The sequence below is a fragment of the Capricornis sumatraensis genome, chromosome 14 (assembly GCF_032405125.1).
Source record: "Capricornis sumatraensis isolate serow.1 chromosome 14, serow.2, whole genome shotgun sequence".
In the NCBI taxonomy this organism is placed as follows: domain Eukaryota; kingdom Metazoa; phylum Chordata; class Mammalia; order Artiodactyla; family Bovidae; genus Capricornis; species Capricornis sumatraensis.
In genome coordinates this window covers 73,405,257-73,430,010 of record NC_091082.1, presented here as the reverse complement: position 1 = coordinate 73,430,010, position 24,754 = coordinate 73,405,257, and the positions used below count along the sequence as shown (strand labels likewise).

At 37.0% G+C, this 24,754-nt stretch overlaps 1 protein-coding gene across 1 annotated transcript in view; it reads right to left on the bottom strand.

Annotated features, from left to right (window-relative positions):
* The window catches only part of SWT1 (SWT1 RNA endoribonuclease homolog), a 95,331-nt gene extending 70,577 nt beyond the window's left edge, over positions 1–24,754 (bottom strand). The window contains exons 1-8 of the mRNA XM_068986415.1: positions 24,679–24,754; positions 22,271–22,354; positions 16,325–16,383; positions 13,306–14,044; positions 8,979–9,038; positions 7,511–7,640; positions 6,451–6,552; positions 5,923–6,111 (exon numbers count right to left, since the gene is read on the bottom strand). Of these exons, the coding sequence (XP_068842516.1) occupies positions 5,923–6,111; positions 6,451–6,552; positions 7,511–7,640; positions 8,979–9,038; positions 13,306–14,044; positions 16,325–16,383; positions 22,271–22,354; positions 24,679–24,753 (1,438 nt within the window). The 5' untranslated portion in view covers position 24,754. The remainder of the gene's footprint in view (positions 1–5,922; positions 6,112–6,450; positions 6,553–7,510; positions 7,641–8,978; positions 9,039–13,305; positions 14,045–16,324; positions 16,384–22,270; positions 22,355–24,678) is intronic.

Here is a 24,754-nt window from a genome sequence, read left to right as displayed (position 1 = left end):
AACATGGCATCCGGCCCCATCACTTCATGGGAAATAGATGGGGAAACGGCGGAAACAGTGACTGACTTTATTTTTCTGGGCTCCAAAATCACCACATACGGTGACTGCAGCCATAAAATTAAAAGACGCCTACTCCTTGGAAGGAAAGTTATGACCAACCTAGACAGCATATTCAAAAAGAAAGACATTACTTTGCCAACAAAGGTCTGTCTAGTCAAGGCTATGTTTTTTCCAGTGGTCATGTATGGATGTGAGAGTTGGACTATAAAGAAAGCTGAGCACTGAAGAATTGATGCTTTTGAACTGTGGTGTTGGAGAAGACTCTTGAGAGCCCCTTAGACTGCAAGGAGATCCAACTGATCTATCCTAAAGGAGATTGGTCCTGGGTGTTCATTGGAAGGACTGCTGTTGAAGCTGAAACTCCAATATTTTGGCCACCTGAGGCGAAGAGCTGACTCAATGGAAAAGACCCTGATGCTGGGAATGATTGAGGGCAGGAGGAGAAGAGGACGACAGAGGATGAGATGGTTGGATGGCATCACCGACTCAATGAACATGGGTTTGGGTAGTCTCTGGGAGTTGATGATGGACAGGGAGGCCTGGCGTGCTGCGGTTCATGGGGTCGCAAAGAGTTGGACATGACTGAGTGACTGAATTGAACTAACCCAATAGGACTGATATTCTAACTAAAAAGGGGAAATTTGGAACCAGACATGGGGAGAGAGAAGAGGATATAAAGAGACATAAGGAGAAAATAGCCATTTACAAGCCAAGAAGGCAGTCTGGAACAGATGTTTCTCTGATAGATGTCAGAAGGAAATAATCCTGCTAACACCCTGATTCTAGACTTCAGTCTTCAGAACTGTGAGACAGATATCTGGATGATTTTTGGCATTACTTTTTAGCTTCCATATATAAGTGACACATGATATTTGTCTTTCTTTGCCTGAATTAATCTAAGAAATTTAGGATTGTAGTTTACATTCTTTTAAATATTATTCTGTTTAATATCACATCATTAACATTTTTCAAAATTAGTATTCTCTCATTTGGCTATAGCATTATATGTAACATCTCCAACTGACAGACTGTTTCCAATTTCTTCCTGTATAAATCATGCTGTGAGGAACATTAAATATATCAATCACTGAATCTCTGATTATTTCTTTAGAATAATTGCAAGAAAGACAACTCATCTCTTTAGGCTTCGTAATAAACACTGATAAATTGCTCTCCTGAAAAGTTACTAATTCATATTCCCTATGCACTGAGTACTGTGTCCCTATCAAGTGCTAGGAAGAAGTATCATTCTAAACATAGGAGCAATAAAAATAAAAAAGGAAAATGCAAAAAATATATGCTAAAAATTTTTACACATAGTTCAGTTCAGTTCAGTTCAGTCACTCAGTCGTGTCCGACTCTTTGCGACCCCATGAATCGCAGCACGCCAGGCCTCCCTGTCCATCACCAACTCCCGGAGTTCACTCAGACTCACGTCCATTGAGTCAGTGATGCCATCCAGCCATCTCATCCTCTGTCATCCCCTTCTTCTCCTGTCCCCAATCCCTCCCAGCATCAGAGTCTTTTCCAATGAGTCAACTCTTCGCATGAGGTGGCCAAAGTACTGGAGTTTCAGCTTCAGCATCATTCCCTCCAAAGAAATCCCAGGGCTGATCTCCTTCAGAATGGACTGGTTGGATCTCCTTGCAGTCTAAGGGACTCTCAAGAGTCTTCTCCAACACCACAGTTCAAAAGCATCGATTCTTTGGAGCTCAGCTTTCTTCACAGTCCAAGTCTCACATCCATAAGTGACCACTGGAAAAACCATAGCCTCGACTAGACAGACCTTGGTTGGCAAAGTAATGTCTCTGCTTTTGAATATGCTATCTAGGTTGGTCATAACTTTTCTTCTAAGGAGTAGGCGTCTTTTAATTTCATGGCTGCAGTCACCATCTGCAGTGATTTTGGAGCCCCCCCAAAATAAAGTCTGACACTGTTTCCACTGTTTCCCCATCTATTTCCCATGAAGTGATGGGATCGGATGCCATGATCTTAGTTTTCTGAATGTTGAGCTTTAAGCCTACTTTTTCACTCTCCCCTTTCACTTTCATCAAGAGGCTTTTTAGTTCCTCTTCACTTTCTGCCATAAGAGTGGTATCATCTGCATAGCTGAGGTGATTGATATTTCTCCTGGCAATCTTGATTCCAGCTTGTGTTTCTTCCAGTCCAGCATTTCTCATGATGTACTCTGCATAGAAGTTAAATAAGCAGGGTGACAATATACAGCCTTGACACACTCCTTTTCCTATTTGGAACCAGTCTGTTGTTCCATGTCCAGTTCTAACTGTTGCTTCCTGGCCTGCATACAGATTTCTCAAGAGGCAGGTCAGGTGGTCTGGTATGCCCATCTCTTTCAGAATTTTCCACAGTTTATTGTGCTCCACACAGTCAAAGGCTTTGGCATAGTCAATAAAGCAGAAATAGATGTTTTTCTGGAACTCTCTTGCTTTTTCGATGCTCCAGCAGATGTTGGCAATTTAGTCTTTGGTTCTTCTGCCTTTTCCAAAACCAGTTTGAACATATGGAAGTTCACAGTTCACGTATTGCTGAAGCCTGGCTTGGAGAATTTTTGAACATTACTAGTGTGTGAGATGAGTGCAATTGTATTGTTTGAGCATTCTTTGGCATTGCCTTTCTTTGGGATTGGAATGAAAACTGACCTTTTCCAGTCCTGTGTCCACTGCTGAGTTTTCCAAATCTGCTGGCAATTGAGTGCAGCACTTTCACAGCATCACCCTTCAGGATTTGTAATAGCTCAACTGGAATTCCATCACCTCCACTAGCTTTGTTCGTAGTGATGCTTTCTAAGGTCCACTTGACTTCACATTCCAGGATATCTGGCTCTAGGTGAGTGATCACACCATCGTGATAAGCAGTTAACAATATTTAAAACAGCAAACGGGAAAATATTTACCTTTAACAAAAAAGGCTGACTAGATGTATTTCTTCTTTTGTGAATTACCTATTAATAATCTTTGTCCATTTAGGGAAATACTTAGTTTTTCTAATCCATCTGTATAACTTTCTCATGTAAGAGGACACAAAAGACTTATCATCTATTCCAAACATTAAAGCATTAAGCACTTTAATACAATTAGCTCAACCAATCTTCAAAACCATATTTTCAGCCAGAGGTCATTTCCCCCCATTTTATTTACTCAGTTTCCTCACCTTTAATTTTCTCCAGGTCAGCTCAAAAAACTCACGTCAATCAGATTTCAAATCCTATCCTCATCGTAATGCATACTACATCAAATAAGTACAATTTTGAAAAAAGGACAACACTAAAATTATGTTCAACTAAGTCTATTAATAAATAGACTATTTTCATTCAATTTGTGGCATGTTTCTTTTTTTAATAGAAAATTCCTAAGAAAAATACATTTATAATACTCAACGATTACATAAAACAAAATAATACATCTATAAGCAATTATTAGAGTTAGTGGCAAATGTGCTTGCCAGATGTAAAGCATAATTAAAGACTGTTTTGTTCTTGCTTTTTTCCAAACAAGTATTTTAATTTTATTCAAAAATCCTGAATTAAATTTTTTATACGTTTCAATTCATCATTAGAATGTAAAATATAATTTTACTATGATAAAAATGACTAAGGATATTTTTAAAGATCATAAAATCATTATCAATAGAATAAATATATTAAGTACATTAGATTTTATATAAACAATGTTCCAAACAATCAGTTTGACAGATAACAATGGATTTATCTGACAAAGACAATTACACAAATAATCTATAAAGACTAATCTACAACCTTGTAACTAAAAGCACAATTTAGCAAAATTAAGACCAGATAATATCAAATTGAAGCATTAAAGGGAAGTATGGTTTTCCAGGAAGGCCCAGAACTGAAGCAGCACAGAAGTGTGAGACTACTGCTATGATTCATCCTCCTTAATAATCCTAAAAGCATAGACTGAAGAAGTAAAAGCATCAAAAAAAGCACATAAAAATTGAAAAGTCAAAAGACACTTATAAAGTATCTATAAATAATAAATGTGGCCAAAATATCTATTAGTTTTTCTAAAATAAGTCTCAAAGTCAATCTATTGAAGGAATAGGTATTCCATCCAGGACAAGTTCTTAACATCTCTATGTCTCAATTTCCTCATCAGCAGAATAGGTCTAATAAGAATATGTTCCACAAGTACCGTAAGTTTTGAATGAGATAGTAGCTGTAAAGTACTTAGAAGAGGGTCTGGAGAATAACGGCCATACCAGTGTTGTCTATTACTATCATCATCTATACAATTATACTCTAAAATATAATTTTTATCAGTAACAAGGAAAAAAATTACGAGTGAAAAAAGTTCTCACCTCTTCTTAAGGATTGGAGGTTTATTGAAATGATGGTTTAGATAGAGGTTTTGTTATAGTGAGGTTGTTTTTTTTTAAAAGTCCTATCTGTTAGCATTATATACCAAAGTACTACAGGAGTTTCAGGAGTTGGGAGAGAAGGTGAAAAGGAAATGACAGAATGAAAGAAATTCTCACCAAAATGTTGAGAATCATTGAAAATGAGTGAAAAGCACACAGGGATTCATTGTATTATTCTACCTGATTCTGTATTTGAAGGATTTCATAATAGAAAGTAAAAAAAAAACAAAAACCTAAAACATTCAATTTAATATAACACATTAAAATATTTTTAGTATTTTCTTAACTCTAATAAATGATTTTTTTTTAGTGGTTTCCTTTAAAAGCTCTTAAACGTCACATGACGTTCCTACTCAAAATGCATAAGCATTGTATTGGAATATACTAAGAGCTAATAATTATTTGTAAAGGGAATAAATAAGGGAATTAATGGTAGAGGCCCTTTTTCTTCAAAGATTTAAGACTAAACAGCTGTGCCAAAAGCCTTCTCAGGATTAATATCATAATTAGACTCATCTTAGGATAAATTCTTTCATATCTTATGGTGAATATGGATACAGCAAACAACATAAATTCATGATATTTAAAATAATACAAATCTACATATACAAATAATTCTGAGTTGGGAATGGACAAATTTTTAAAGAATGAAATATATCCTTTAAATGTAAATATAAACTCTTCAGAGGCAACTGTGTTGCTTTACAAAGATTTTTTTACCAAATAGTTATACAAAACATGAAGAACACACTTTGGTTCTAAGACTAATTTTTAAATGTCTAAAAAAAAAACCCAAAAAAACTAATATAGAAAAAAAATCAAGAGAAAATCTATAGATCTCTATTATTAAAAAACCTCATTATAGGTTCTGGCAAACCAGAGGAAAACAACACCTATCTCTGTATTATATTAACTGCATGTAGTGGTGACTAGGGGCTTCCCTGGTAGCTCAGCAGTTAAACGAATCCACCTGCAGGGCAGGAGACACAGGTTCAATTCCTGGGTCGGGAAGATCCCCTGGAGGAGGGCATGGCGACTCACTCCAGTATTCTTGCCTGGAGAATCCCACGGCAGGCTACAGTTCACAGGGTCGCACGGAGCCAGACACTACTGCATCATGTGAGCACACAGATGATTAGAAACACAGATCACTTACGGGCCTCATCACTCAGCAAGGTATTTTTTAAAAAGAATTAAAGTATTGTAATACAGACAACTATGCGTACAGAACTATATAGCCACTATCTGAAATCACAGACCTTCCCAATAAGGTCTAGGAGAAACAGAAAATAAATTATCAAAGATGTCCAAAACAAGCCTAATAGAACACTTCAAAGCATCACTGTGTCCTGCCATTTCATAATGCAATACTTATAGTATTATTTTTGCACCATTTCCCTGCCATGATGAGTCAGCATCCAAACAAATCTTAATCAGGAAACAGCCTGAGAGGACAATACTTACAAAGTTTTTGAGATGCAAGTTGTATTGACTGACCCCATAGCTTTCTATCTTGATTTCTGAGACTGTCATTGATGAAATGAACTGCAGGTATAGCTTTATGCTGGGCATGTTTCAGTAATTTTCCTGCCTTCATACGATCTAGCTCTTGTACAACCACCCAGGGAATTATTAACACAAGTCTCTCAAAGCCTAAAAAATAAAAAGATTTCTTATAAGTCAACAAATATGTATTAAGCTACTAAATCAAACTGCTGTAGGAGAATTAAAAGTTTTAAAGAAATTCACAATCTAAATAAAGAAACAATACATAAAAATAGGAACTTAAAACAGATACAGTGTCAAGAGAACATTACAAAAATAAATACTAATACAACCGGAGATCAAAGAAAAGGAAGTTTAGAAGCTAGATTAACCAGTAAAGGCTCTTTTTTATTCGCCTTTTTACTTAAGCTGATTATGCTGTGCGCGCTTGTGCTTAACAAGTGTTAAATAAGAAAATCAGAATCAGTCAGTATGTTTTATAAATACCTGGGATTTCTCTTGTCTTCAAAAGTCTAACAAATTTGAGATGATTCATTAGAATATTTGTGTCAATAACAATTAGAAGCTTTTTGTCTGAAGCAGCATTTGCTAGGGAAAAAAAGCAAAGTGAGAACTGACATTTGTAACACACTTGTATAATAAATAAAACTTTGTTATCATAGAACTCTGACAGCATTCTTAAGGCAATCCTTTACACAACAAAAACACATTTACTCCAATTCTTAAGAGAAAGAACAGCAATCAGTGTTTAATCATCCACCAGTAGAATATTGCATATTACTTATGGGTAGATTTTTAAATCATAAACTAACTTATGACAGCAGTAATTATGTTGTCAAACCCTGTACTCTATCACTGGTAGTTATCCAGTTAGGAATGAGAAGCTAATCTTAATATATTGTGAAATAACACTGAAAAGATAAATATGTATAAAAAGAAAGAAAACTAATAATACTAGTATTATTTCTTCTTAGGGTCATATTAGGAACAGGTGAACTGATTCACAGATAAACAATAAATTGGAAAACGCAACATGAATATAATGTAGCAGCATTACTATTTTTAGAAATGCCATTCAAAACTGTATACTAGCATACTCTGGAGGAGTAAGAATAATCACAGGAGTAAGAATAATCTCAGGTTTTCTTCTCCCAGGAGTAAGAATAATCACAGTTTTACTATATAAGTAAGAAATTCATGAATACCTTTGAGGAAATTGCAGTGTTTCTGATCAGTGCTTTACAAACTTGAAACTGTTAAAATTTATGATTAAGAACAAGACTAACAGACTAGTCATAATTCTGATTACTGTCCTTAGGCAAAAAAAAGAAAGAAAATATTTCTAACTGCCTAATAATGTGAGATATATACAGCAAATGATAACACAAATCTTAGACCTGATTCCTACAGCTGAAAGAAATATACCATATTTTATTATTTCAAATGAGCACATTTTAACACTTTCACCTAAATATTATAAAAATTGAACACTGAGAAAACACAGGAGATCGCAAACACAGTCATATACATAAAGTCATATACATACCAGCAGAGGAATGTATATCATGTTCTACCACGTCAATTTCCATACTCATTAACTCTCCTGAAGGTGGAACCTCAGGTAAATCCATACTTTTTCCCACACGAGCAGCATGAAGCTCTTCTACTATCTGCATCTAAATTGCAAAAGACCCGCAAAACAATATTTTAATTATTTTCTCTTCAGATTAGTAAGAAAGCAATTAATTCTTAATTCGCTTAATATGAGATAGTCTGTGGAAAGCAAAAACTTTACAAAAATATGGTAAAAAAACCCACAGATTTATAAACATATACAAGGTTTACAGGAAAAGAATTTGAAATAGAAGATACATGTATATCTATAACTGAATCAACTTTGCTATACAGCTGAAACTAACATAACATTGCAAATCAACCATAGTAAAAAAAAATTTTTTTAAGCTCTTTAAAAAAAATAAAATGGCTCTTCTCTTATTCTTATTACAACCTTAGGCAAATCATTTAAACACCATGGATCTCAGTTTATCCGCACAATAGGAATGGTAAATATTTGTATCCTTTTGGTACTTTTTGTAAGGATTAAGTGAAATAACATGAAAAACCTCACATAAGGTCTAATACATAAGAGATAATAAGTTAATTCTCCAAAATAAGTTAATTATCATTTCCATTCTCACTTCAAAGTACTTTAGGAGCCAAATATGTTTTTGTCTGGATGATCAGCACTCTTCCTAATTTCTAAGATTGTTAATTAACTATGAAAAACTGAAATCCAGATCTTTATACTGTTTTCATTTCAGGGAAGTAGTTCCCTGATGTATTATAATGTAAAGAAATTAAAGTATAACCTAATTTTAGAGCAGAGGTGAGAAATCTTTCTTCTATCAAGGGGCACTGATCCAGAAGACATAAAAATATAACTGACTGTCACAAATAAAAAGCAGTCAACATGGTTTTAAAGTTTCCTTTAAATAGAAAAACCCAAAGCATTCTCTGAATCTAATTTTAATTTAGAAGCAGAGAACATAAAATTACATGCAATACTTCTAAAAGGTTTGACCAGAAGATTCTAGCTGAGAAATGAAACAACAGGTTAAAAATAAATACGTATGTGTTTTCACTTTCATCTTATTGCTAATTAGAAAAATGAGGCAAAAACATTAATATTATACTGTATTTTGGCAAGCTGAGGCATAAGCATGCAAAAACATAACATTAAATTAAAATTAATATTGTGAGCATAGGCTCCACGCTTTTTATTCAAAACAAATTAGAGCTTATTAGAAAAAAAGCCCAAAAGGTGATTGAATAAATGGAAATACTTTCCCAAAGAATTTTTCAGGACTTCATAAATACTTATATACTGAATTAAGTAGAGACATCACTGTTATTTTCATACTATAAAAGTTTTTATCATTATTTTTTTGTTAAAATAGGAATCCCCTGTCTTAATTTCATTAAAAATATTGAAAGTAAACAAATATATCAGTAACCTCTTGATCTGTATCTTGAATACTTTCAAGTGACACTGAAGAACATGGTGCTTCAAAACTCTGAAATGAAAAGTAATTTTATTAATTAGTTAAGAAGCATACACCAAGAATAAGGTTTTTCAGCTATGGAACTACTGACATTCGGGATCAGACAATTCTTTGTTTTGGGGGTTAATGCTCTTCTCACTTCAGGGAAGTAGTTCCCTGATGTATCATAATGTAAAGAAATTAAAGTAGAATCTAACATTAAAGCAGAGGTGAGAAACCTTGCTTCTATCAAGGGGCACTGACCCAAAAGACACAAAAGTAGAACTGACTGTCACAAATAAAAAGCAATCAACATGGTTTTAAAGTCTTCTTTAAATAGAAAAACACAAAGCGTTTGGGGTTGTTCCAAGCATTGTAGGATGTTTAGAAGTATCTCTTCCCTTTACCCACTAGATACCTACCTCCCTCCCATCCTTGACAATCAAAAATGTCTCCATCCCTTTGCCGAAACAATTTCAGTGTTATAACAGAGACAGAATTTGACGTAAATGGAGTTGAAGAGAAAATTATCTATACTTCAGTTTACATTCCACTAAGCTATACTGTTTGGGGGTGCATACTTCAATAAATGCAATTAAAAAAAAAAATGAACTGAAAAAAAAAAGTCTCCATCAAATCAGTTGCCAAATACCCACTAAGAGGCAAAATTGCCCCCAGATGAAAAACTGTCCCCAGAATAGAAAAGCCTCATTCTATCAAGTCATGAAACATAGTAGAAATTCTTTAAGATTTACTCATTCATGGAGAAGGAAATGGCAACCCACTCCAGTATTCTTGCCTGGAAAATCCCATGGACAGAGGAGCCTGGTAGGCTACAGTCCAAGGGGTCTCAAAAGAGTCAAGACACGACTGAGCTATTAAAACAACAACAACAAAGGAAAAAAAAAAAAGATTTACTCATTCATATACATGCCTCCCTAAAAATACTCATATTCTAAGAACAAAACATGCCACCTTAAGAAACAGAAATAACCATGGCAAGGATAAAAATACTGGGCCTTGGTGGTGGGAAATTTTCATCCATGAGTAAATGAACCATTTCTAAAAGTGACATGACAAAACAATGAAAGAAACTTGAAGATTATTATATGGCTGAGGGAGGGAAAGACTGAAAATGTATGGGTGTTTTATTTTTTGTCTCCCAGCAAAGACTGAAGATCTCTCTAATTTCAGTTCTTCCCTGGCACTTTCGGTGAGTGGCTGAGACTTACCCAATCCTACATACAGGTGAGAAGGAACTTAACTAAGCCTCTACTGAACCAAATCATCTTCTAAGAATTCGCCAAGATAACATCAAACACACATGTATTTTATAAGAAGCTGGATATAAACTGCAGACTCTCTTTCAGAAAGTGTATCCTATGTTGCTTTGGGAATTGAGCTTCAACCCTAACTTTCCAGTACCAATCTTCACACAACACAACACCACACACGTCACACACGTAGGCCCGTTACAGCCGCACTCTCCCATGACCGTGGGCTCTAAAATGCTTTCTCCACCTGACTTTAAATCTCACTGGAACTTTAGATTCTCTTCCGCTAAGGAGTGCCAACCAAGCTAGAGATCAGAGATCAGTTCTGCTAGTTGCAGAACTTCCTGCAACTTCTGACATTGCAAGTCTTTTCATTCTTTTACTTGGGTCACTACTACCCTTCACTCTCTTTGACAAGTCACTTTCAGTCATTTCAAAAAACTTTCTATCAACTTCAAATCCTTATTATAAAAGAAAGTCTTAGAGGGCATTTAACTTTGCCTTCCCCCTTCCATGTTTTATTAAGTCCATGGATTGGGATAAAGCCTTCCCTGGAGATGACAAAAGGGAGTAACAACAATGACGGTATAAATGGCTTTATTTGCTGGAGTGATTCCAAACTAAAAACCTGATTATTCAGTGGCTCTGTTCTATCTACAAGATAAAAAGCAGTCTTTCCCAGAAGAGATACAGGAATCCATTGCCTAGACCCTGGCTTCCCTCTCCAACTTCCTCTCATATAGATTCTCAGCACATTTCAAGTCAAACTGAACAACACAGTGCTCATGTATGCTCGTGCCATGCAGTTTCACAACTCTGGGCCACTACACAACTGATCATTTCCCCTGGCAGGACAACACTTCTATTCTTTGCTCTACACATTTTTCAACACCAAGCTTAAGAATCTCCAAGCTTAAGAGAATCTCTTAAGAATCTCTTAATGAGCCCTTCCTTAACTCACTTCCAAATTTATTCTAACACCAGCCAAATTCCCAGGGCTCTAATATTTTCTTCACTGTATCTGAAATTGTATTTGTTTACTAATCTACCTCTCTGGGAACTTCTTGAGGGTAAAAGCATCTTATTCAAACTCTAAATGCTTAATACATAATAACATTTAGATAAACTGATGAATTTCTATCCCCAGAGATTTATAAGAATTAAGTGGGATACCATTTATAAAAGTGGCCTGTAAACAATAAATCTCTAGAATATTAGTTCACAATGGTGAGGGGAAAATGCAAACTGAAAAGGATAACAAAGAACTATAAGCCTAGGGAAAAAAAGAAGTCACTTTCTCCTAGGAAAGCATAACAGGATCACTGAATACAAAAAAACACAGTTACTTCTTTGTAAACTCATTATTTTAGGAAGACAATTATCCACTGAAGAATTTATGAGGAAAACAAATATAATATTTAAATGATTAGCTACTGTCACTAATAATGTTAACGATAACATATTCAAGATAAGAACAATATTTACTTGCTGCTCCTGCGTCTAAATGACTTTCAGTCATTTAGACTGCTATCAAAGAAATATAAAGAGTTTTAATTCCAATAATTGAAAAGTAATCATGCAAAAATTGCTTCCCCTACAACTTAATATTCATGCTATGTACCTCATTCAGTTTTTATAATAATTCTAAACAGAGAGCAAAAAAGTGTGTAAGATACATCTCATACTGTTCCTTAGATATACAGCACCAGGGGAATACCAAACAATGATACAAGGATGTTCAGTCAACATACTGGAAAACTCAGATTCCTTTCTTGCATTCTACTCTAGAGAATTGGTTATACAGCACAAGAAGAAAACTGAAGCTTTCCTTTAAGAAAGCAATAAAAAGAACAAACTCAATTCTTTCTTTCTTTGGACCTCTTCAAGTTCAGTGAAAAAGAGTACTCTTTCTCAAGCTCTTCTGGCCCCCTTGGTTACAATCCCTCCGTTTTTCAAAGGAAGTATCTTATACAACACTCTATAGTCTTGATTCCTAAAAAAGAGGTAACCACTGCTGTTTATAAGCAGTCTCTAAATTTCAGAGCTTCTAAAATTCCAAAGTTCTAAAAGTTCTCCTAAAGATAAATAATTTTATTTGCCATAGAAACAAGACTATCACAATTAGGTTTTCAAATTAGTCCACATATGCTGATTTACTGCATAATTTAGAAGCAAAAACAGATGTGCCAAGCTTTCTAGCCTAGATCTCTGTATATATAATTCCTCTGTCTGGAACATTCCTGTTTCTCCCATCTCACTCCACCTTGTCTTCACTTGAGTAACTCCTATTCAACCACAGGTCCCTGGTGGCTCAGACAGTAAAGCGTCTGCCTACAATGTGGGAGACCCAGGTTCGATCCCTGGTCAGGAAGATCCTCTGGAGAAGGCAATGGCAACCCACTCCAGTACTCTTGCCTGGAAAATCCCATGCATGGAGGAGCCTGGTAGGCTACAGTTCATGGGGTCACAAAGAGTCAGACACGACTGAGTGCCTTCACTTACATGTTGTCCCCTCCAGTAAATCTTATTGAATTAATCCATCCAAGGCCATGTTAATCCCCTGCTATGTGTTCTCATGTAAGGTGATTAAGTACTTGTCAGACTTGAGGTGGCTGTTTCTGTACCTCCTCATATAAGAAAGCCTTTGAAAACGATGACTGTGATTGTGGTACCTGGCATACAGGGCACTCAAAAGAATAATTTGTTAAAGGAACAGCTATTTGGAATATTAACCCTGGAATTGTACCTGGAGTTAAGAGAAAACTGTCATAGTATTTCTCTGATAGGATTATCTATAACTGCTTCCCCTGTATTTTTACACAGTCCCTTCTATTTTGGGTCCCTGATAGTTGCCAGGATAGTTTCTTAAGGAAGTTGGAATTTACAGAGTAAAATAAAAGAACCAACATACCTTCCTGTCTAAACAGAATCTGCTTTTTACAATCACTATCTATAACAGAAACAACTCAAACCTAAGTGTATTTAAACTCTTTACTAAGGTCTGTATTCATTTTGCACTACCTTACCTGGGTTAGGTTTTCACCAGAACTTATATCATTAATTTCTTGATGCTCGTGATATTCTCCTTCCCACTCATGAACAGTCTGCTTATATGTGCAATCTGAAAATAAATATTCACTTCTGTGCCTTGTAAACTTTAATGAAAACTGGGAGGCTTCTGGGCATTCTTTTTTCTCCTGTTTAGTCTTTAACTTGTTAGAACCTAAACTGAAGACATTTTCTTGTACAAGATTCTGGAGGGTATTGCGGGATTTTACCGGGATTTTGAAATTAATCCTTCTCCTTCTAGATTCAAAGGGTTCCTTAATTATCTTGCTGGAATTACAATCCTGAGAAAGTTGGATTCTCTTGCATTTCTCCGAAGCACATTTTTCAGAACTGTCTCTAAATTTATTATACCTTTCTTTCTTGAATTCCTTCATCTTCTCCCTCTGAGCAAGTAAATGAGGCCATTTTTTTTCACTTGCCTGGCCTTCAGCTTTTGGTTTCACATCTTTGGCCACCTTAGGACAGCTAAAGTTTTTAATTCCATGGTCCAGCTTACTCTTAACATTTGCCAATTTAATATCTTTAACTTGAAAATCTACACATTTACTTATATCTTTCTTAGTTTCATTTGAAGAAGGACTCTGTGTAATAATCTGATTATTATTTGAATATGATGTTTCCTGGAGTGTAACAAGTCCTTGGGATGAAGAATCAATTTTTGGTCTCTTTCTTGGAGGGTCAGTTTCTACATTCAGTCTGTAAAGCAGCACAGAAAATTAGGTAGACATTACAATTAAACATAATACATAATATTGCACTGTATCATTTTAGTTAGGAAATGAAAGAACTGGCCTGATATGAACTTCATTAAAAGTAAGAAATAACTACATTATTAATAAAGTGGAAAGGATTACTTAATAAATGGTATTGGAATAACTGGTTTGTTATTTGGAAAAAAAAATGTACAGCTTTATATAACATCAGATGATGTAATCCCAAACAGATTAAACATTCAAGTGCTAAATAATTATTATTTCTGTAATTGCTATACTTCATATTAAATACTTAAAAACCATAAAATAAAAAAGGAACATTTATCAGATTTCCTAATAAAGAACTTCCTAAACTTAATAGCAATGGGAAAAATATCACAGAGGAAAACAGTAAATGTAAATGACTACAGTAGTATATTAAAAAATAATAAAATTAAAAGAACTGGGAAATGGCATATGCTACATATGTGACAGCTTATTAGCCTTAGTAAATTAAAATCTCATCGAACAGTACTAAGGCTCTAGAAACAGACATGAACAGAAAACCAATGAATTAGAAAAAGGAAATGGTTAATAGACATTTTTGGGAGAAATGTTTGACTTCCCTAGTAGTCGCAGATGTGCTAATTGTGATGTACCATTTTCTTCTATCAAATTAGTCAAGATGTTAAATAACACTAAATACTGGCAAGACGTTGTTAAATGGACCCTCTCATATGTTGCCAGTGGAAATGCAAAATGATATAACAGTTCCACAAAGGAATTGGATGATATAATTAAGAATTCTGAAAATGTTCTTATCTTTTAACTTCTTAGTAATTCCCACTTTAGAAATCTAAGGAGAAAAAAGCTAAAAATAGACTGAAAATAATAAGATATTCAATTCAGGATTATCTGTAAGAGCAAAAAGTCAGGTACAAGGTAAATGCTAAAATTTTGGAAATGACTAAGACACATGTCATTCTACCGAATACAATAAACTATCAAAGTCATTTCAAAGGATGTTTATGCAAAATTTTCAAAGACATACAAAATATACTGGTATACTATTAAGCAGAAAAAAAGCATGGCATAAATCTGTATACATAAGACCATCTCAACAGTTTAAATAAGCATAGTAAACAAGTCAGAAAGAAACATACTAGAATGCTAGAAGCAACAATAGCTAGAAGTGATAATATTTTCCTGCACAATAAAACTAGATATTACTCTGTAGTCAGAAAAAAAGGGGAAAAAATTTGATGAGCCACAATCTATTAATTTATATCAGTAAAGCCCTGAATGCCTTTTAAGCACCTGTCCTTCTGGACACTGGGAGGCAGTGGAGGACACAGCAAATACAGCCCTTTCCCCTCATTACTTTACTGTCCAGCAGGGGACAGAGAGACCATGAATAAGTGACTTCTCAAAGAATTAACTATGACAAGAGCAAACTATAAACATCTCAGAGTTTCCATAGGAGTTTCACCTGAGTCTTCACCTGGTTTTATTTTCTTTGCTCTTTCTACAAAAAGATTGCCTATCATTATTTACCTGTTAATAAATAGCAATGAGACAAAACTTTAATAGGACCCTGTTTGGTACTTATTAGCATATCATATAAGATATTAACTGTAGTAAAGAAAAATCAGGAAAACAACAAACGAAAGAAAATTTTAATAGGACCCCCTAGTTTTCTGAGCATTTTGAAATTCCTATTTGTTCTTCACAACAGTCCTATGTGGCATATTTCATAGCAATCTATACACCATGGTCCATAAGGTCATTAAACAATGAAAACTCAGCATTATAATACCTTTAATTATTCCTACTATTTCCCAAGTTCTCTAGTTGTAGCCACAATCTGTTAAATTAACATGGTTTCAGAGCCATATCAATTCAATAAGCTACATATTCTCTTCATGGGTAATATGCAAAGATAATTTATCCAAAATGATGAAATCAGCCTCATAACGTCTTCTATTACTGTTATGTCATGAAGTTATGTATCTTGCAAGGGTGTGTCAAAATCAAATTATTTGAGATGCAAATTAACATTTTTGTTGAAAGTAGTATTTACATAGTATAGAATTCTGATAAGATTTTTTATTTCACTCAACTTTTTCTTAAATTTATACAAATATTAAGAAAATCGTATCTGTGATTTAGCTATAAATATGTGCCTACAAAACAGTATTAGACAAAATAAAGGATTCTGCAAATCTAAATATTCAGTCTCACAATTCAAAGCTAAAAAATATACCAAGAAAAAGGGAAAATTTACCTTTTCAGTTCTTGTCTTCTTTTCATATTACAGTACAGAATATCTGCAGGATCTGATTTCTGAAAGAAAAAAGGTATTACTTAGGAAATATAAATTGTGAACTGAGGAAAGAGATTGGGAGACAGTATTTTTCCATACCTATATGTTAGTGAATACGTTAGAGACAGCCTGGGACCTGGGACCCTTTACTGTAACTGCTGCAACACTTGTACCTGGACACACCTCTTCTCTAGCAACAGAATACAAAGAAACTATATGAGACTAAAAATAACTGTCTGAACGCTCAGTTGGGGCAAATTAAGACCAAAAAACTGCTACTCATGAAGAGCCAGGAGGAAAAAGCAGGGTACTAAGCATGCCCCCTGCAGTCACCACCACCAGAAGGGTGGGCAAAACACCTCATCCTTCCAGCCCTAAGTCTGTGCACACCCCTAACTTCACCCCATATAACAAGAGAGAGCCAAGATGGCAGAGAGGGAAGGTGCCACAAATAGTGCCCTACCAGATGCTAGTGGCAACCATGACACCCAGGTGGACAGGAGGAACCTCTGAGCAATATACTAAGGGGTAGAATATAGTGGGGAGTGAGCGGGAAGAAGCAGAGGCTAGCAGGACCAGTGCCTCTGAGGAGCAGCTCGGGGAGAGGAGTTCCCAGGCCTTGAGAGGCACACTTACCTCAAGGGGATCAGTAGGGACAGGGAGAGACCCTCGGAGGTCAGAAGATCAGGGGCACGTACCTGGAACCTACTCAACCCTGGGAAGCCTGCTGAGGCCGGGGGCCTGATCCTCTGTACTCTGAGGCCAGAAGCATTCCAGAGCCCCTCCAGGCCCGGCTGAGCTCAGGCATCCTGCACCCCACCCCCACCCAGGGCCTTTATCTGCAGCATGGGCCCACCCCCACCTAAGCCCTGCCCCCCAACAGCCAAGACTTTTTCCAGATTTCGTTCTCTTTTCTCTTTTTTTCCTATTGCAGTTCTGTTTTAGCTTCCAGTGGTTGTTTCACTTTTATCTTTATTTTTCCTAATATATGTGTTAGTTTTTAAAATTTCACTTTTTGTCGCTGTTGTTGTTACTCTGTGCGGCTTTGTGGCTTGTAGGATCTCGGTTCATGGGCCAGAGGATGGGCTTGAGTTCCTATGGTAGGAGGGCTGAACCTGGAGGTTCTAACAGAGAACCACAGACTCCAGGGAATATTAATTTGAGTCTCTTGTAGGGGTAAGGACTTTATATTAATATAAAGTCTCTTGGAAGTCCACATCTCAACACCAAGAAGTAGCTCTACCTAACTGCCTGCAAACTCCAGTGCTGGAAGTGAAGTAAAAGTCACTCAGTCATGTCTGACTGTTTGTGACTCCATGGACTGTAGCCCACCAGGCTCCATTGGATTCTCCAGATAAGAATACCAGAGTGGGTAGCCATTCCCTTCTGCAGGGATCTTCCCAACCCAGAAATCAAACCTGGGTCTCTTCCATTGTAGGCAGATTCTTTACCTCTGAGCCACCAGGGAAACCCAAATCTCAGAGCAAACAACTAGGAAGACAGACACACAGTCCCACCTACCAAAAATATGTGATGACAAAAACCCAAGTTACAAACAAACAGACACAATAAAAAGCTACAAGACCAAACAAATGAAGAGGAAATAGACAACTTACCTGAAAAAAAAAAAAAATTTATGATAGTAAAAATGATCCAAAAACTCAGAAAAAGAATGGAGGCACCGATCAAGAAAATACAAGAAATGTTTAACAAAGACTTAGAAGAACTAAATAATAAATAAACAGAGATGAACACAATAACTGAAATGAAAAATACACTAGAAGGACTCAATAGCAGAATAACTAAGGCAGAAGAATGAAAAACGAAGACAGAATGTGGAAATAACAGCCAAGGAACAGGATTTTGAAAAAAAAAATTGAAAAAAATTAAAGACAGACCCAGAGAACTCTGCAACAACACTAAATACACTAACATTCAAAATACTGGGTCCTAGAAAAAGAAGGGAAAAGAAATGGTCTGAGAAAATATTCGAAGAGATTATAGTCAGAAACTTTCCTAACATGGGAAAGGAGATAGCCACCCAAGTCTGGGAAGTACAGAGAGACCCATGCAGGATAAACCCTAGGAGAAACACACCAAGACACATACAAACCACACTAACAAAAACCAAATAAAAGAAAAAAATATTTAGAACAGCAAAAAGTAACATACAAGGGAATTTCCATAAGGGAATCGATCTCTCAGTTGATTTTTCAGCAGAAACTCTGCAGGCCAGGTCAAAGTGGCAGGATATAGTTACCGTGATAAAAGAGAAAAATCTACAACTAAGATTACAGCCAGCAAGGATCTCATTCAGATTTGATGGAGAAATTAAACACAGACAAGCAAAAGCTAAGAGAATTCAGCACCACCAAGCCAGCCTTACTTACTCAAGGATTTTAGCCTTCTAATTAAGTTAGTGTCCTTGGCTCAATGGCAAAGAATCTGCAATGCAAGAGATGCAGGTTCGATCCCTGGGTCAGGAAGATCCCCTGGAGAAGGAAATGGCAACCTACTCCGGTATTCTTGCCTGGGAAATTCCACAGACAGTGGAGCCTGGTGGGTTACAGTTCATGGGATCACAAGAATCGGACTCAACTTAGGGACTAAACAAAGCCAGCCTGCAAAAGGTGCTAAAGGAAATTCTCTAGGCAGGAAACAAAAGAGAAGAAGATGACCCACAAAAGCAAATCCAAAACAACTGCTACCCACTCTAGCATTCTTGCCTGGAGAATCCCCATGGACAGAGGAGCCTGGTGGGGTACAGTCTATGAGGTCGCAAAAAGTCAGACAGGACTGAGCAACTAAGCACAGTACAGCACCATTTACAATAGCCAGGACATAAAAGCAACCTAGATGTCCATCAACAGATGAACAGATAAACAGATAAAGAAGATGTGGTACATATACACAATGGAATATTACTCAGCCATAAAAAGGAACTAGATTGAGTCATATGCAGTGATGTGGGTGAACCTAGAGTCTGTCAAACTTAATAAAGTAAATCAGAAAGAGAAAAACAAAAAAATGTACACCAAGGCATACATATGGAATCTAGAAAAATGGTACTGATGAAACCCTCTGCAGAGCAGGAATAAGGATGCAGACGCAGAGCACGGACTTAAGGACATAGTGAGAGAAGGACAGGGTGGGGCACACTGAGAGAGTAACATTGATATATATATACAAAAGTGAAGAAGAACTAAAGAGCCTCTTGATGAAAGTGAAAGAGGAGAGCGAAAACAGCTTAAAGCTCAACATTCAGAAAACTAAGATCATGGCATCTGGTCCCATCACTTTATGGCAAATAGATGGGGAAACAGTGTCAGACTTTATTTTTCTGGGCTCCAAAATCACTGCAGTTGGTGATTGCAGCCATGAAATTAAAAGACGCTTACCCCTTGGAAGAAAAGTTATGACCAACCTAGACAGCATATTAAAAAGCAGAGACATTACTTTGCCAACAAAGGTCCGTCTAGTCAAGACTATGGTTTTTCTAGTGGTCATGTATGGATGTGAGAGTTGGACTATAAAGAAAGCTGAGTGCTGAAGAATTGATGCTTTTAAACTGTGGTGTTGGAGAAGACTCTTGAGAGTCCCTTGGACAGCAAGGAGATCCAATCAGTCCATCCAAAAGGAAATCAGTCCTGAATGTTTATTGGAAGGACTGATGTTGAAGCTGAAGCTCCAATACTTTGGCCACCTGGTGCGAAGAGCTGACTCATTGGAAAAGACCCTGATGCTGGGAAAGATGGAGGGTAGGAGGAGAAGGGGACGACAAATGATGAGATGGTTGGATGGCATCACCGACTCAATGGACATGAATCTGAATAAACTCTGGGACTTAGCGATGGATAGGGAGGCCTGGTGTGCTATAGTCCATGGGGTAACTAAGAGTGGGACACAACTGAGTGACTGAACTGAATTGAACTGAATCATATGTAAAACAGATATCTAGTGGGAGGCTGCTATATAGTACAGGGAACTGAACTCCATGCTTTGTGATGACCTAGAGGGGTGGGACTGGGGTTGGGGTGGGAGGGAGGCTCCAGAGGGAGGGATATAGGTATACATATACCCGATTCACGTTGTTATTCAGCAGAAACTAATACAACATTGTAAAGCAATTTTACTCCAATTTTGAAAAAATAAACTTAAAAAAGAAACAAGGCAGCTCCCACCTCAGTGACTGAGAAAGCAAAGGAAACTGTTCCTTGTTCTCGCTCTCCCTGCTGTAGCAGGCACCCCATTGAAATCTTACCTGAACTTCTTATCTGGCATCTGATCACTTTCTATTGACTATGGGCAGGCCAAAAACCCTGGTCAGTATCAGGTTGACACAATAATTTTCTTAATCCTTGCAATAATCTCATGAGACAGATATTATTAGTATCTCATTTCACAAAGCACCCAAGGCTCAAATAGAGCAAAATATCCTCAACATTACAGAGCAAGTTAGTCGCAGAGCCATGATCTGAAACCAGATTTCTCTACCCTTTCTATTCTACCACCCTGTCTCTCTAGGGGCAGAGGGCTACACACAATAAAAATAACAGAGAAAGAGGATATAGTCCCTGTCCTAAAGAACTCAGAGTAAAGCAGTCCCTGTCCTAACAAGCTCAGAGTAAAGCAAAGGGATAAAGTAGAAAAAAGTACAAGGATATATACAATAAACAATAAAATAAAGCAGAACAATAAACAATAAGCTGTAAAAGAGTTTAAAAGATCAAAACCCAAAGTTGGGATGTACCAAGGAAAAAAAGTAGGCCAAAAATATGCTAAAGATTGAACATATATTGAATAAAGATGAACGCGTAAAAGAAAAAGGCATTCTCCATTAAAAATGCTTAGGCATTCTAAGAAGCTGGAGATGACGGATATAAATTCAGCAGAGAGAAAATAAATCAGCCTACCTAGAAGGGCTGTTTTGAGGAAGAAGAAAAATGAAAACTGGATACTTAAGGTATGACCAAATTTAAAAGGGTCCTGACTCTTTGTGACCCCATGGACTAAACAGTCCATGGAATTCTCCAAGCCAGAATACTGGAGTGGGTAGGTATTTCCTTCTCCAGAGGATCATCCCAAAGCAGGGATTGAACTCAGGTCTCCCGTATTGCAGGCAGATTCTTACCAGCTGAGCCACTAGGGAAGCCCAAATGATAAACTAAAAAAGTAAATGAAGATTTTTCAACAGAGGAGAAATATGATGAGATCCGTGTTTAAAGAAGGTTAATACAGCAAGAATTGCAACAGCAGTTCCATTATGTGAAAACAAACTCGTGAAAACCCAAATCTGCATTCATGGAACTTTCACAACTATTTTCTCTTATTATCTACAACAACTGTGCAGCAATCTTCATATACTCCTAACTCTTCTCTTGAACATGGTGAGCACTTCGCAACCATCCATGTACCAGGTTGATGAATTTAGTCTGCTGTCACTGTTCCATGTTATTTGGCAGACAGTGGAAAAAAATCTGGACTTCACTTGGTTGCTGCAAACAATTTTGTGTCCTTTTACAAGTCACTTAACTTTCTGGATCTCAATTTCTGAATCTGAAAATGCAAACACTATCTCTGCTCTGGTGACTTCAAAATGAAACTGTAAAGACAAATTTAACCACATACAGGAAAAGACTTAAAAATTGTCTAAATTTATATTCACGTTGTCTAATCCCACATGATAGGATCTATTAGCACAAAGGAAGAATTTGATATATGCTTTTCGGTGAGTAGCAGGGAAAAGCTGAAAGCTGCTTTTCCATCTATCGGCTATCAAAAAGCAAGTATAATATCAAGAAAAAATTAATGGAAAAGTAGTAGGGAAGTTTATATTATAAAGCTTTCAATTGTACATTAAAACTTTAATATCATTTTTAGAGTTAGTTACAGTATCTAAATACTCACCAGTTTTCTCTTCTCTGATGACACTGATCTTATAGAGCAAGTTGAACAAGGAAAACTTACTGATGTTTTTCTCTCTCTCTTATCCTAAGAATGTCATTTGGAAAAAAAAGGAAAGAAAAGCACAAAATAAAGCACAGTGTAAGAGAGCATTCTTTTATCAATGTTGTTATAAATCAAGATTCCTTCTGCATTAATAATAAGTTTCAGAGGAGAACAATGTTTATTTATTTATTTAGCTGTATTGGGTCTTTGTTGCTGCGCACAGGCTTTCTCTAGTTGCGGAGAGCAGGGACTATTCTCTAGTTGTGGTAGGAGAGCCTTCTCATTGCAGTGGCTTCTCCTGTTGCAGAGAACAGGCTCCAGGTGTGAGGGCTTCAGTAGCCACAACACCTAGGCTCAGCAGTTGTGGTGCACAGGCAGCAGTTACGGCTCTCAGGCTCCGGAGCAAGTGGGCTCAGTAGCTGCAGCTTACAGGTTTAGCTGCTCTTGGCATGTGGAATCTTCCCGGACCAGGGATCAGAACCGTGTCCCATCCAATGGCAGTTGGGTTCTTATCCACTGTACCACCAGGGAAGTCCGGGAACAATGTTTAAAGGCATACAAACATTGGTAAGAGGAAAGGAGACTTAACTAGAAATCAGAAGATCTAAGTGGTCTTGAATTAGGAATGAGATGGGATAGAAGTGGGCTTCTCTGGTGGCTCACATGTTAAAGAATCTGCTTGCAATGCAGGAGACCTGGGTTCAATCCCTGAGTCAGGAAGATCCCTTGAAAATGGGAATGGCTACCAACTCCAGTATTCTTGCCTGGAGAATTCCATGGACAGAGGAGGCTGGTGGGCTACAGTCCATGAACTTGCAAGAGTTGGACGTGACTGAGTGACTAACACTTTCACTTTTTCACTTTCACTTGGATTAGAGGTAATATAGCAGAAAGTTGCAGACAACTCACATAAGGACATTGGGAAATGGTACTGCCATAGTGATACTTGCTGCTGCTGCTGCTATGTCGCATCAGTCATGGCCGACACTGTGCGACCCCCAGATGGCAGCTCACCAGGCTCCCCCATCCCTGGGATTCTCCAGGCAAGAACACTGGAGTGGGTTGCCATTTCCTTCTCCAATGCATGAAAGGGAAAAGGGAAAGTGAAGTCGCTCAGTCATGTCGGACTCTTAGTGACTCCATGGACTGCAGCCTACCAGGCTCCTCTGTCCATGGGATTTTCCAGGCAAGAGTACTGGAGTGCGGTGCCATTGCCTTCTCCGATAGTGACACTTAGTCTTCTACAAAGCAAAACCATATACCCAGTTATTTTTTCAGTGGCTCCTGAATTCAACAGACCCAGGAGAAAAGTATTTCAAGTATCTACCGTGTATCAGAGACACTTTTCTAGACAGTGAGAACAGATTAGTGAAAAAACAATAAAAGTCCCGGCTGTCATAGAGGTTATACCTACTGCAGGTTTAACTTACAAATAAGTAATATATTTAGGGTGTCAGATGATGCTATTAAAAAAATAATAATAATAAAGCAGAAAAAGGGGTCAGGAAGGGCTGGGAGGCAAGGGTGAGGCTTTTGCAATTTTAAACAAAGTAGTCAAAATGGGTCCTCACTGGTAATTTGACATCTGAACGGAGACCTAATGAAATGATGGAACAAACCCTGTGAGTATCTAGGGAAAGTTTTCAAGTTAAAGGGAGTAACAGCAAGCACAAAGCAGGAATGTGCCTGGCTTACTGGAGCAGCAATAAGGAAGCCAAGGAGTGGAGAAAGCAAAGGGAGAATGAGATGGAGATGAGATGGTGACAGTAAGGTGTTTTCTGTCCCAGCAAAGACATTAGCTTTTTCTCTGAAGTGGAAAATCACTAGAAAATATTGAGCAGAAGAGTGACATGATTTAACATTTTAATAGGATCACTCTGCCTGTTATGTTGAGAACACAAGAAAGCAAAGGTAGAAAGCAAGCTGTTTGCCTGGATCATGGTGATAGCAGTGGGAGTGGTAGTCACACTCAGCTGACAGAATTTGCTGATAGACGGGATGCAGGCAGAGCATGATGCCCAGGGTTTTGGTCCAAGCAACTTAAAGAATGTAACTGCAATTTACCACACTGAGAAAACAGGCTGGGCACTTGCGAGAGTATAGTTTAAGAGGAGAAAGAGCCAAAAAGAATGCTGCCAAGCCTCAGTTTCTTCATTTGTATAATTGGGATAATAATAGTACCTACCTCATAGAGTTGAGAGGAATAAATAAAATAATGCAAGTAAAGACAAATAAATGACTCTTTCTCGGTCAGAAGAACAAAATATTTACATAACTTGTTTTAAAACTGAGGTGTATTTTTTTCATCATACAAAAATAAAACTGTAAGACAGGGTATCTTTAGGTCAATACGTCAAAATTCTTACTTCAATATTGGATGATAGGGTGGTGCCTTTTCTCCGAGACGTCTCCTTTTTTTCACAAGATTCTTTGTTGGACATT